At 37.5% G+C, this 15027-nt stretch overlaps 1 protein-coding gene across 1 annotated transcript; it reads left to right on the top strand.

Moving 5' to 3' along the window:
- Positions 1-5384: 5384 nt before the first annotated feature.
- Positions 5385-8290, top strand: LOC149812921 (disease resistance protein RPM1-like). Its single transcript, XM_089991014.1, has one exon. The coding sequence runs from the start codon at positions 5385-5387 to the stop codon at positions 8145-8147; it is 2763 nt and encodes a 920-aa protein (XP_089847140.1). The 3' UTR covers positions 8148-8290.
- The last annotated feature ends 6737 nt before the right edge of the window (positions 8291-15027 follow it).

Genomic DNA, 15027 nt, shown 5'->3' with positions numbered 1-15027 from the left:
CTTCTCTGCACCAACTGCTACCAACTTCCCTAGCACATGAGGAATCTCCAACCTCATGCTCAATTACTTGCCCAGATTCTTCTCCACAACATCTATCCCAAGCTTCCCCGCAAGGGATTAGTTCCACGAAAAATCTCTCTTCTTATATATGCAATTTTTTCTTCTACTCCGATAAACTGGTCCTCCATTCTTTTCGACCTTTTTATTCGTTATAAAAAATTCAAGTCTCTTCTTTTCGGGTGTTTTATAACTCCCATCCTAAAATACTTCAAAGTACCCCTTCACAACGAAGTCATCCTCCGACCCTCTCAGGTCCTCGATGCTACCACCTTCAATCTAAGGTCCCTGCACATGCCCGGCTCTGATGAAAACGATCCAACATCCACCTTTGATTACTTTTCTGCAATGATGGATATTGAGCGCTCTCAGGATCGTATCCTTCGCAATCAAGCCCTGTTGCAGCAGACTCGTCAAGCTCACCAGCAGAATCATGTCGACCGAACACATCAGCCTCCTCCACCTTCGGGTTAAACTTTTTTTTCTGTAATAACTCTTAATTACTTTTGGTCTGTAATAACTCTCTTACTCTGATCCCTTCCTTTTTGTCTATGACAAAGGGGGAGAAAAACCTGTCTCCATTATTGGAGAAACATACTCGTATTCAACATTTTTCAATATTTTTATAAGTATTATTTCTATGCATAATGTCTTTTTGACAGGGGGAGCATATTTTGTCATCATCAAAAAGGGGGAGAATGTTGAGAAACTCTGTTTTGATGTCACATAATATGATACACTGTCGTATTTGATTTTATATGATATGATAATATGTCCTCTTGAAAAATGTTATATTATGACTGAATATGTTTTGCCATAAAACTAACGAGTATTTGATGCAAGGATATCTCACCCAAAAAGGATGGAGACTTCCTGTTCAAGTACAACTAGTGCAATCATACTCCTTGAAGAAAAAGCTTGATGAGCCATGTATTCCTAAAGTTCAAATGAAGAGATCGGCTACCTCAAGATGAAGACTTTTTTCTTCTTTAGAGTCATATGTAACAGAACCTTCAGGAACATGCATATTGCATATTACATACTCATTCATAAAAACTATATCATAAAAGTATACGATAGTTTCAAAAAGCTCCTTTTTGAAAACTAATAATTGTACCTTCTTACAACCCTTTATGAAAAAGATATTTTGTCATGTAATAATTGTACCTTCTTACAACCCTTTATGAAAAAGATATTTTGTCATAATTGTACCTTACACTATATACAAGACAACATGAAAAAGAAATATAGGAAAAAAACAAAAACATAAAATCGGCTACATAGAGAAAAACAAATATAATATGTTTTTGAAAAGACTCTAGTTACCTTCTTTAAAGAAATGTTTTTAATATAAGAAAAAGACAAAAACATAAAATCGGCTACACAAAGAAATACAAATATAATATGTTTTTGAAAGGACTCTAGTTACCTTTTACAAAACCATAGAATGTCGACTTACTTGAAGTCATCATTCTCTTTGTACAAAGCATTAAATACCTCCTGTAACAAGTCCTTGTTAATATCCTTCTCAAAGAATGTCGACTTTCTTTTAGTCCTCATTCTCTCTGAAGACTTTGAAAAACACAACATAAAGAAAATACTTGACATGACTATGTACAAATATATATCTCAAAGCACTCATTGTACTTACACTCATTTAAAGTAAAGAAGTACTTATGTACCTCAAAATCATTAATTAGAATAAAGACAAAACTACAATCCAACGTTCAATGTACTATTGTAAGAAATAGACTTTTTACATAAAATATGTATTACCTAAAATATTACAACGACTAGTGTACCCCATACTTCACTGTTTATGGAAAAAGGCATTCTCGAATTTCTCTAAAGATGTTTTTGAAAATGACATGACATTTCACATCTCAAAAAGGCTACGATTTCAAAAAGCGACGACTACTTTTTCAAAAGCTATATAAACACACTCAAATAAACTATTCAACAGGGAATGGAATAGACGTGTGAGCTTACAACGAGAAAAATTCTATTCATTATTTGAAAAGAGAGCCTTGAAAAAGAAAGAGAAAGAGAAAAGAAAGAAAAGAGAAAAAATCAAGTCCAGCTCTTTGACAAAGAGTATCCTCTGAGTGACAAACAGAACATTCTGAGAATCCTTCATTCGTGCATTCATATCTTTCTGAAGGTTTTATAGGAAGTATTGTATCTTTCTGTTATTCACTGTTTTTCTTCTTTGTTGAAAGAAGTAGACCTCTGTGAAAGAGGGTGTTGCCCTTCTCTGTTGAGAGAAGAAGACCTCTGTGAAAGAGGGTGTTGTTTTTCTCTGTTGAGAGAAGAAGACCTCTGAGGAAGAGGGTGTTGTACTATTTATCCGGTGACTCGGATGTTATAGTGGAAAGCTCAAGTGGTTTGCTTGGGGACTGGATGTAGGTCTGGGTACTGACCGAACCAGTATAAATTCTGTGTTTTATGTGTTGTGCCTTATTGCCTGATTATTTTATTTTATCGATCTTTATCGTATTTCACTATTCACCCCCCCCCCCCCCTCTAGTGGAATTTCATCTCAAGCCTCATAATGACCCCTCCTCTTGGGAAGAGCCATTGGGATTTCCTTGAATCCCAAGGCTAATGACTCCTCCCAAAGTCATTATAGCCTCCACGCACCTTCCAAGAGAGGATAGTCGACCACCCCTCCTCTCTTCCTAAATACATTTTAGTTTTTTTTTATTTGGGTAGGGCCAATTGTGGCCCTCCCTTGGATTTCGTTTTTTAACATCTTACGAGACTGCCATCCTCCCAGCTGGTCAATTTGACCAGCTGGTCTCATGGCCATGGTCATCCAACATTGGTCCTAGGTGGGTGACCCTTGACTAACAAAAAGAAGAATAACTTTTTACCACTCTTTTTATCAAATGAATTTTAATTGTTCTACATCATGTATATTTATTTTTATTTTATATTTTTAATGTAATTAGCCTTCCAAAGCTTAACCAAGAGGAAAATCTCCTCTTCTTATGATATGGCTCTTGTTCGGACCCTCGCTAATTCTCTAAGCGATCTCTCATGAGTCACATGCACTGACGAGATTTTTTCGTCGTTCGGGCCTCAAATTCGGGGACAACTCAAATATACGCATCATAAACTTGCCCTAAAGATTTCAGAGGTTAATTCGTCACAGATTTCCCTCAATTTCTATTTATTTTAAACTTATATGATTTTTGACTCGTATCTCCATAAATGTACAAAAAATGAAGAACTCAAGAATCAAACAAGAAATTTTTCATTCACAACATTACTTCGCATACTGTTACCTTATAGTCATCGTGGACCTTACACTTAGAACACATATATGCATGATTGAATCAATATGAAAATTTTTGACAACCTTAGAACACATACAAGCATGCTTTCATCACTATGATTTTTTTTACTGCCCTAGAACACACATATGCATGATTGAATTACTATAAAATTTTTCTTAGAACACATTTATACATGATTGAATCAATATGAAAGTTTTTTTACTGCTTTAGAACACATATGAGCATGACTGAATCACTATGAAAGTTTTTTGACAAGATTAGAACACTTATAAGCATGATTTCATCACTATGGAATTTTTTTGACTACCTTGTAACACATATATGCATTATTGTGATACATAACACATTTATTTGACAACCTTATAAACCATATATGCATGTGTGAATCACGGTGACATTATTTGACAACCTTAGAACACATATCTGCATGATTGAATCACTATAATTTTTTTAAGCCTTAGAACACAATCTGAATTCTGTTAATGTCCTTTAGTTTATTGCTAGTCCATGTGTCATTCAACCATTTACTTTGTTGCATTAGATTAAGTACATTGCATATAATTTATTTTATTCTATTTTGTTTATAAATACTAACATTTTGGTTCTCTTGTAGGATGCTGGAGATGATCAGCGTAGAGGAGCTGATGGAGGCATGGAGGGAGGGTAGATCGAGAAAATGAAGAGGATGATGCCCAGAATCTTGGCGAGGATTAGATTTTGTGTTAAATTTGTTCCACCTGTATATGTATTTTTTATGTGTACTTTGTTTTTAATAAGCAGGTTATATGAATTATATAAAAGAGAATTTTTTCTCGAGTTTCAAAATATTTAAAAAAAGAATTAATTTTTTTTAAAGTAACGACGAATATGATTCGTCGCTACTCCATCGCCAATTTAAACCAGTCGTTGGTTTGCGACAGAATTTAAATTGTCGCTAATGGCCGTTGTCAATTTGACGATGGACATTAGCGACAAATATATATCTCTCATTAAAGAATAGCGACGAATTAAATTCTGCCACATAACCAAATCAGTCTTTATTTAGCGACGAACATGATCCGCCGCTAATCTGTCGCTACTTAGCGACAAATAATTTTTGTCACAGTTTAGCGACTAGAGTTATGCGACAGACTCTATTCGTCGCTATTTCGTCGCAAAATCCGTCGCTAACATGTTTTCTGTGATAAAAAAATACTACACTTATTAGCGATTTTTTATGTTTTTCTTGAGACATGAACTGGGTCGAATAAAGTAACAATGCATCTGGGGACAGGGAAGGTAAGCCCTTCACCTAGAAAGAAATCAGTTCTGGCTTGCCCCACAGTAGGACAGGCGAGAGGAGAGAGGTCAGAGGCCCGTCTTTTGGACTGAATCCTCCTGCTTACATAAATGAATGGATCAGAAGGAGGGCTGGGTTCTATTTCTGTGCTGAGAGGGAGGTGGAGAAGATCGCCCTCTCCTTTGAGAATGGTAAGGAAGAACGGAAAAAAACAAAGGTGTTGTCATCTCGATCAATTTTCTAAGGCATTGGTGCAAATCAAGAGAAAAAAGTGCCTGCAAAAATGCTTACCCTAGCTGCCCTTTGTTGAAACAACATTTAAGTTCTCATCGGGGACCTTTGTCTATTAGGTACAAACCAGTGTCGTTGATGGGTCATCTCTTTTCTATACTTAATGCAAATTCATCGATTGCTTTTGCATGAGAAAAAAGCCCGTTCAAGTGCTCCTCTTGATTCTGGGTAAACTAAACGGCCTTTCCTTAACTTCTGTGGATGCATCTTCTTTTTTTAGGGTCCACCAGAGTCGAACCAAACGTGTGGGAGCACATGGCATGGGAAATAACAAATAAAGAAAAAGATGTTTACATTATTGAAGGTTGAGTGGCAAAGTTGACCACGAAATGTGTTCGAACAAAAATACAAATGGTGCTAAATTTACTGTTAAAGAAATACAGCATAAAACACATAAGTTGATGAGAGAAGAAAAGAACAATCCACTTGGGAAAACTGAGGGGAGAAACAGTCAGGAGATGGCTGAGAGTGCTGTGAGTATCCTGCTCAATAATTTGAACTCATTGCTAGTGAGTGAGTTGCAATTGCTCAGTGGAATTCGCGATGAAGTGGAAGAGATCAAGGAAGAACTGGAGAGCATGCAAGCCTTTCTAAGAGATGCCGATCGAAGGGAAGCTAGAGAGGAAGGTAAAAGGACATGGGTTAAGCAGGTAAGAGATGCAGCATATGATGTTGAGGATATTCTTGATGAGTACATGCTTCGGTTTGGGAGGTACCATGGTTATGGAATTAGAGGCTTCTTATCCACAAGCTTGCACTCTATGAAGCAATGGCTACCACGCCATAGATTTGCAAACAAGCTGAAGGCTATAAGAAAGAGAATCGATCGGATCTCGCAAAGGAAGGACATGTACGCTTTCAATATAACAGAAGAAAGCATGGCTCAAAACCTTGGTTCTAGCAGACGGCAAGGGCGCAGAGAAGTCTATTTTGCAGAAGACGACGAAGTCGTGGGGATTGAAAAAGAGACTGAGCTTTTGATCAGAAAATTGGTAGGTGGAGAAGAAGCGGAGATCGAACTTCCGAAACTTACAGCGATTTCAGTGGTGGGGATGGGTGGCTCAGGGAAGACCACCCTCATAAGAAAGGTTTATAATAATCCTAAGGTAAAGGCAAGCTTTGATTGTTCTGCTTGGGTCTCTGTTTCTCAATCTTTTGATTCTATAAGTCTTCTGAAACGCATGTTAAAAGATTTTTATGTGGAGAGAGAAAGGATGGCCCTAGATCGGATAGAAATGATGGATTTGAACGAACTGGAAGAGAATCTCTTCAAGCACCTACAGGATAAAAGGTATGTGATTGTATTAGATGATGTGTGGAACATGGAAGTATGGGAAAATGTAAAATTTGCATTGCCTAAGAATTCTAACAGGAGCACAGTCATGATTACAACTCGCATGCAAAGTGTTGCTTCTGCACTAGAAACTGATTCGGTAGCAAGCTTTGTCCTCCAATTGAAACCTTTGCCCCAAGAAACAGCAATGTCCTTGTTTTGCAAGAAGGCATTTAGGGGCACCCTTGGGGGAACTTGTCCTCAGAAACTTAATGAAATTTGTGCAAGTTTGGTGGATAAGTGCGACGGATTGCCACTTGCAGTTGTCGCATTGGGAGGTGCAATGTCTATGAAAGAGAAGACAGAGGTTGAGTGGAGGAAGGTTTATGATAACCTTGGGTGGCAGCTCAACAACAACCCTTCTCTTGGTAGAGTCAAAAATATTCTAGCGTTGAGTTACAATGAGTTGCCATTATATCTCAAACCGTGTTTCTTGTATTGTTGTACATTCACTGAGGACTTCTTGATCAAAAGGAATAGACTTATCAGGCTTTGGATTGGTGAGGGACTCATAGAACAAAGGACAGCTATGACTGCTGAAGAGATTGGAAAGGAATGGCTAATGGAGCTAGTTGCTAGGAACATGCTAGAGGTGGTACATACAAATCTTAGTGGCGGGGTGAAGACATGTAGGATTCATGATCTTATGCGAGATCTAGGTATGTTGGCTTCTGAGCATGAAGAGTTTTGCTTTGCTTCTGAAACTGAAGCTGCAAACGTCAGAAAATGTCGTCGGCTGGCGGTTCTTGCAAGAAAAAATGAGGGCGTTTCATTAAGCAAGGTAAGTATGCAACATCTGCGCTCTATCCGTGTTTTTGATAATTCTTTTGCTCAGTCATACTTGTTAAAGAATTTTTCAAGCTTTAGATTGCTAAGGGTATTAGATCTACAGAGAGCTCAAATTGATACACTGCCTACTGAGGTAGGAGAGCTTTTTCATTTGAGGTATCTGAGCATTAGGAAAACCGAGGTTGCAACACTCCCAAGTACAGTTGGAAAGCTCAAAAACCTTCAAACTTTGGATATTAGAGGAACCCTTATAGATTATCTACCAAAGGGAATATTACAAATGAAAAACTTGCGCCATTTATGCTTATTTGAGACTTATCTTTATAACGTGGTCAAGCATGTGCCTGTTGGGATTGGTAGTCTAAAGTGCCTGCAAACACTGTCTGGTGTAAAGGGCGATGAGGTAGAAATAGTTAAGGATGTTGGGAACCTGACTAAGCTCAGAAGATTTGAAATACTGAGGGTCAAAACTGAAAACATGGAGGAGCTTTGTGCATCCATCCGAAATATGTCGCGCCTTTCCCGCTTTCTTGTCCATTCTTATGAGGTTCTGCAGTTAGACTTGCTGTGGTCAGCACCTCCACCTCTTCTCAAAACCATAATCTTGGAAGGCTGCTTGCAAAAGTTGCAGGTTCAGCATGGAACCCTCAATAACCTTTCCAGACTACATTTGGGCGATTCTCAATTAAGTGATGACACATTTCCATGCCTGCAGTCATTGCCAAATTTGGTGTGGCTTAGTCTTGAAAATGCTTATGAAGGAAAGCAATTACAATGTGATGCCAGGGGGTTTCCGAAGCTTAAGAGGTTGATTCTTGCGAATTTAGTAGGTTTGGAAAGGGTGATTTTGCAAGAAGGTGCAATGCCAATGCTTAAAGACTTGCGAATTTTTCATTGTGAGAAGTTGAAAATGATGCCTCAAGGCACTCAACACCTCATCAACCTCGAACTTCTGCTCTTGATGAGAATGCCTCATGAATTCATGGAGAGGTTGAAGAAACATGGAGGTGAGGATCATCACAAAGTTCAACATATTCCCAGGATTGCTGTTGCTTATGAGAAGTATGGAAGATACTATCGTCAGACTTTTTCTTTTTGATTTACAACATACATTGAAGCAAGGAGATGAGAGCATTTGATGTTTATGTATACAAAAGAAAATTTTGTTCTTTCTTCAATCTCCATGACTATTCATTCATCTTGTTTTAAGTCATAAAACTTCACCTCCAGTCATGCTTACTAATTTGTTTTAATGATTTATTTTTTCATCTTTTTCTTCATCTCTCAAGTTTTCTAGTTCATTCATCCACGTAAAAGATTTCATGTGCAACTGAATCAGGAATTCGTCTGTCATTTCAATCTTGCAAACCGTAGAGAAGAGTCATTGCTTGGACACGCTCCAAGAGAAACATTTTGTCGCAATGACAATAAAAGCCATGATCTGAGAACTACTTCTGGTTGATGGTTTCATCCAGCAACAGGGGATCAGCTTCCACTCCCTTGTGAAAAATCTGTTTGGGGGACCTGAGCAATAACACCACCCAAACATAATTTTGTTCATCCTCCTTCCAACGCCCATCTTCAGAACATCAACCTTCCCCGGCAGACTTTGGATTCTATTACACCAATGTTTGGATTTCATCAGTGAATTAGAGATAGATCCCCACCCCATTCGCATCATGATTGCCAATCTTGTAGCCATCATTGTGATCATGTTCTTTTTCATTTTCACCATCACTCGCTTCCTCTTTGAACGGGTTTGATTTCACCTGACATAAACCATCAGTATTTGGCTGGTAACCACTCGTGAAAATCCTATAGGACAACCTGACTGAGGGTACATGGACTCTAAACCAATGCTGTCAGTATCGGTATCGGCCCTGTATCGTTTGGCCCAAGATTCAGGTGACTCGGCCCATACTGATACTCAAGTGAATCGTCCTGAATCGGTCAAAAAATAATTAAAAATTGTTACATGTCAATCAGAATGTGACACATGCTAAAGTCATAAAAATAATATTAAAAAATACTTAAAAGTATTTTTTTATATTTATTAATCGATTTTCTGCCTATACAAAACGTATCAGCTGATACTCACCGATACTGAGAACATTGCTATAGATAGATTGGATCTATATCTAAACCCTTATAAAGCTTAGTGCCTCAATTAAGGTCCAATCCCTTTATTCCTGTAAACTTTTTTGTCAGCTACTTCTTGATTAAGCCCAAGTGTCGTATCCAAGATCTCATAAAGCCCATTTGGATCTTAACTCAGACCCAATGCTTACCAAAAAAAAATGTTCAGAAATTTGTTCAAATTAAATCTGAATCATGCCTAACACAATTACTGAAAGCCGTTATTGTCCTTTTTCATATTGTCCAACTCAAGGTTGTCAGGAAACAGGATTTTCTAAAGTTTACGTGAAATGGGATAGCTGATATATGGGGAGAGAGTACCGTAGAACAGTGTTATGGTCGAACAGCCGTAGAATGAATTTTAGCCGTCTGATTTTGCTCAAAAGAAGCATGTTTGTTTGGAGGCTCTTGGTGGTATATATTGTAAAATAAACCCGTCTAAAGACTAATTTATTGTGAGCACTTGCATACATTGCGTTGAGTTTGCATAAAAACAATGCTAACTTTTAAAAGCTATTTTGGGTGTTTATTGTGAGCACTTGCATACTTCAATAAAACCTCTCATTTCCACCATTCTTTGGTGCTTCAACAAAACCCTTAATTTTAAGATTTTTTTTTTCTGCTGTAATTATTTAATGCTTCAACAAATCCTTAGCTTTTTAAAGCTGTTTTGGGTGTTTATTGTTGAGGCTTTTAGGGGAAAAAAAAGTCATTTTATTGTTTGTAGAAACCAGTTGCAGTTTCATCCAGTTCGTCCATGAGTTTGGTTTTTGTTCTTCTAGTATGAGTGACTCATTATGTAGATGTTCTCATTATGGCTTCCTAATAATTATTTTTGCAGCTTGATATGTATTAATTTTCAAGTATGATGAGAGGACTATTTTGGTATTTTATTTGTTTAATTTTAAAGAGAAAGACAAATAGATTTGGGAATTGAAAACGACTTGATGATGCACATGCATGGCTGTATTGCTAGTTGTTTGCAATGAATTGTGCTATTTTGGCTATTTGGGAGATGGTATTTGGCAAGAAAATGCCAATTTCAACAAATTGTCAAATACCAGATCCCAAACACAGGAATTGTCAATTCTATCAAATATTTGATTTAGCATTTCACTGCCAATTATGAGTTCTCAAATAGAGCATAAGTGTCTATAAACAACTTGATTATCATAAGGGGACTAATTACTATTTTCTTTATTTTGATGTCAAGTTAACTTTTCTAAAAAAAACAATATCAAAGTAGTGAAATTGGTGAAATATAGACTTTTGTAATTTGATTCTATCAATTTTTATTATCTTTCAATCTTGAGATGATATGTTTATTTTATGGATGTGACAATTATGTAAGTCTTTTGTGTTGGATCGTTTTTCAGATCACACTGTTTCACAATTAACAACATGAACGAAATCAAAATATGTACAAACATAATATTCATGGAAGACAGTCGACCGAAACAAAAACAGGGAGCAAGCATGACAATTTTCGCATAAAACCAAAATCCAGACAACATCATATGCACAAACAGATGCATAGAACACAATAAGAACAACGAAAGCATGTTAATACTGTGTAAAAGGATAAGGCGTACGAAAGTACTCCCCTTAAAGAAGATTCACCCCCACATACTATGCAAACAGGGTCCGACGTCCTTCCCCCAGGATACAATAGCCTCGACGATCAGAACGGTGCACTCCGATGGATTGTCCTTCGAAAACAACCTCTACGAACCGATGTTGCAGAAAAACCCCTTCAGGGAAAACTCAAGAGAGAGAGAGAGAGAGCAACATGAAGAGAGAAATCCACATAGTCTTTCTTCAGAATTCAGAGCGTCTAGGATATGTGTAACCCCAGCCCTAACCACGCTTTTATAACCCACGAACGGTTATGAAACGTGGAAGGAGCCCGTTACGGAATTCGAGGCATTGAGGCCCGTTAACGGACTTCAAAGAGTCGAGATCCGTTATGGAATCTGAAGAGACAAGACTCTTTAACGAACACGGACTACGAGGAGTCATGACCCGTTATCATTTCTCATAACCCATTAAAGAATCCAAATATCCATAAAAACTTTGAGTAAAAAGGTACTTTGGTCTTGATGGATATGGCCCTAAATGGCCAATTACTTGAGCCCGGCTCGGCTTGGCACGGCATGACACGACTTTAAACCCATTCAGAGTTTTAACTCTTCCTTAACTTGCAGCTACAATACCTTTCTAGAGTAATCAGGGGAACAGACACAGATACATATCAGTTCACCCTACAGCTTGTTATTACCACATTGAACCTACTTTGTGGGATCTCCACTCAGATAGGTTGGGTTGCTACTGTAGAAGAACTACTGATGAGTTTCAGTCTCATCCCCTCTCTAGATTTCAGGACTAATGACTTATCTAGTCCTTTCGTTAATGGATCAGCTGTGTTCTCTTTAGATCCAACATAGTCCACAACAACCACTAACTGAGACACCAGTTCCCTTACAGATTTTATTCTGACTTGGATGTGTCTTCTCTGCTTTTGGTTATATTTTGTGCTTTTAATATTTGCAATAGTAGTCATATTATCACAATGCACAGATATTGTAGGAATTAGTTTGCTCATTAAAGGAAGTTTCTCAAGAAGTCCCTTTAACCATTCAGCTTCCAATTGTGTGATATCTAAAGCACAGAGTTCAGCCTCAAAAGTAGACTGAAACAAGATGGTCTGCGTTACTGATCTCCAGGCGACTTCGCTGCCACCCAAGCCATAACTCTCAGAGTTCATGGTTATCCAGCTCGCATCACTATATCCCTCAAGAACTGCAGGGAATCTCTTGTAATGCAAACTCAAGGAAATGGTTCATTTCAGGTACCTAAGTATCATGTCCAATGCCTTCCAATGAGTGCGATTTGGACAACTTGTGTATCTACTTAATTTTGTCACGGAGAACGAAATATTCGGTCTCGTGCAATTTGCAAGATACATCAAACTTCCAATAATCCGGGAATACCTCAATTGAGACACAGGAACACCAGTCGTATTCTTATGAAGAGGAATAAAATGGTCATATGGAGTTGCTACAGATCTTCCTTGGTTATAGCCAAATTTCTCAAGTACTTTCTCAACAAAGTGAGATTGAGAAATGAGTATTCCTTCAGCTGAACGAGTCAGCTTTAAGCCCAAGATCACATTTGCAACACCCATATTCTTCATATCAAACTTACTACAAAGAAATAACTTTGTCTTATTCACAATTTTTATATTGGAACCAAACAAAAGAATATCATTTACATACAGGCATAAAATAATACAACTATCACTTTTAACTTTGCAATAAACACACTTATCAGATTCATTGACAACAAAGCCAAATGATAAAATAACATTATCAAACTTCTCATGACATTGTTTAGGGGCTTGTTTTAGTCTATATAATGACTTAACAAGTCTACAAACTTTGTCTTCATTATCAGGAGTCACATAACCCTCAGGTTGATCCATATAGATTTCTTCTTCAAGATCGTCATGCAAGAAAGCGGTCTTCACGTCCATTTGATGGACCAAAAGATCATAAATGGAAGCCAGTGCAATAAGCACCCTAATTATGGTCATCCGAGTAACCGACGAATAGGTATCAAAATAATCTATTCCCTTTTTTTGTTTGAACCCCTTGGCAACCAGTCTTGCCTTGTACTTGTTAATGAATCCATCTAGTTTCAACTTTTTCTTAAAGATCCATTTGCACCCAATAGTGGAACTACCACGAGGGAGGTCAATCAGTTCCCAAGTGCCATTAGAGACAATGGAGTCCATTTCACTCTTTATGGCTTCTTTCCAATGCATTGCTTTAGGTGAAGCCATTGCATCTCGGAAAGTGAGAGGATCATCATCGATAAGGTAAGTGATAAAATCACTTCCCAAATCCTTGGTAATCCGTGGTCTCTTGCTCCTTCTAGGTTTAACCACTTCCTCAGACTCAATGGGTCTAGGATGGGAACAAGATGGTTTTACCCCCACATCTGTCATCCTTTTTACATGTTCGGGAATGAAACCAGAAGTTGAAGGTATATCTAAAGAAGAAAGATTCTGACGTACACCAACTTTCATGAGAAATACATCCTCAAAGAATGTAGCTTCTCGAAACTCAACAATAGAGTTTACATCTATGCCAGATATTTTAGACTTAATTACTAAGAATTTGCAGGCATAACTGTTCTCTACATAACCCAAAAAGACAGCATCTACGGTTTTAGGACCCAACTTCTTCCTGTTGTGCTCTGAGACAAGTACCTTTGCAAGGCACCCCCACACTTTAAGGTATTTCAAGCTAGATTTTCTATTTCTCCAGAGTTCAAAAGGGCTACTGTCCTTATGCTTCTTAGGAACTCTATTCAGAATATGGCAAGCCGTATTCAGAGTATCTCCCCACATATAGGTAGGTAATCTAGAACTCCCAAGTAGAGCATTAATCATGTCAGTTAGGGTTCTATTCTTTCTTTCTGCAATCCCATTAGATTGAAGAGAATATGAAGTAGTAAACTCATGAACTATGCCAACAAATTTGCAATATTCATCGAGTTTATTAGAGGTATATTCTCCCCTTCTATCAGACCTCAGTCTTTTCAGTTTTCTACCAGTTTGTGTTTCTCCTTCATTCTTAAAAATAAGAAACTTATCAAAAGCTTCATCTTTTGATTTTAGCAGATACACATAACAGTATTTAGTGCTATCATCTATAAAAGTGATAGAATACTTTTTATGATTTCCGGTTAACACTTCATTAAACTCACTGATATCTGTGTGCACCAGATCCAAAATTTCAGAATCTCTAACAATCGTATGAAATGATTTCATACATTGTTTTACTTGCACACAAATTTCACATTTTTTAGTTTTATCAATGGAATGCTCAGGAATCATTTTCAAGTTCATCATACGTTTCACAGAATTGAAGTTTACATGACCTAATCTATTATGCTACAAATAAGATGATTCCATGTTATATGCAACATTAGACAATGAATCAAAAGAAACATCATTTTCTAATTTATCATTGCAAACATGTTCAACACGAAGTTTAAACAAACCATCATCTAAATACTCATTGCCAATGAATGTTCTAGAATATAAAATAACAACTTTATTATATTTAAAGTTAAATTCATAACCCTCTCTAACCAGACATGAACCACTTAGAATATTCCTTCTAACTACAGGCACATGGTGCACTCTGTATAAAGATAGAACTCGTCCTGAAGGAAATTTCAGATCCACGCGTCCAATCCCTAACACCTTTGCAGCTGTTGAATAAAGACAGACTTATCAGCACAAACGTGCACGTTAGCCCCAATGTCAACCAACCACTCAGTTGGCTCATAAACGTGATAGATTTACGGGTTAACAGAAACATACCTAGTACTGGTCCCAACGACCTCAGTCACCATGTTGACTTGAGGCGTTCCATCTGTGGTCTCATGAGCTTTGGCTTTCTTAGAAGGACATTCCTTAGCCCAGTGCCCAACCAGCCCACAGTTCCAGCATAGTTTGTTCTTTGTCTTTTTCTGGATTTGGCCTTAGGTTTAAATTGGTTTTTCATTGCAGATTTTGGTTTTTATCACTTGCCCTTAAAAGATCTGGTCATCATGTTCACTTTATGTTGTTCAGTTGGCATCACGATCCGTTTCTGGCTTCTATGCTCTTCTTCAATGGCTATGGCTACTATAAGATCATCCAGAGAAATCTTTCCTCTACGGTGCTTGAGAGACATACCAAAGTCTACCCAAGACTTAGAAAATTTCTCCACGATGGTCATAACTTGAAACTTCTCAGGAAGTTTCATATCAGCCTCAGCCAAACTATGGAG

Source organism: Nuphar pumila, chromosome 16 (assembly GCF_984573655.1).
Source record: "Nuphar pumila chromosome 16, dmNupPumi1.hap1.1, whole genome shotgun sequence".
NCBI lineage: Eukaryota > Viridiplantae > Streptophyta > Magnoliopsida > Nymphaeales > Nymphaeaceae > Nuphar > Nuphar pumila.
The sequence above is the reverse complement of the archived record's forward strand: the minus strand, read 5'-3'. Positions and strand labels throughout refer to the sequence as shown.

What these genes read in the sequence shown, in the direction of transcription:
- LOC149812921 (XM_089991014.1), top strand. Translation starts at nt 5,385, where the DNA reads ATGGCTGAGAGTGCTGTGAGTATCCTGCTCAATAATTTGAACTCATTG.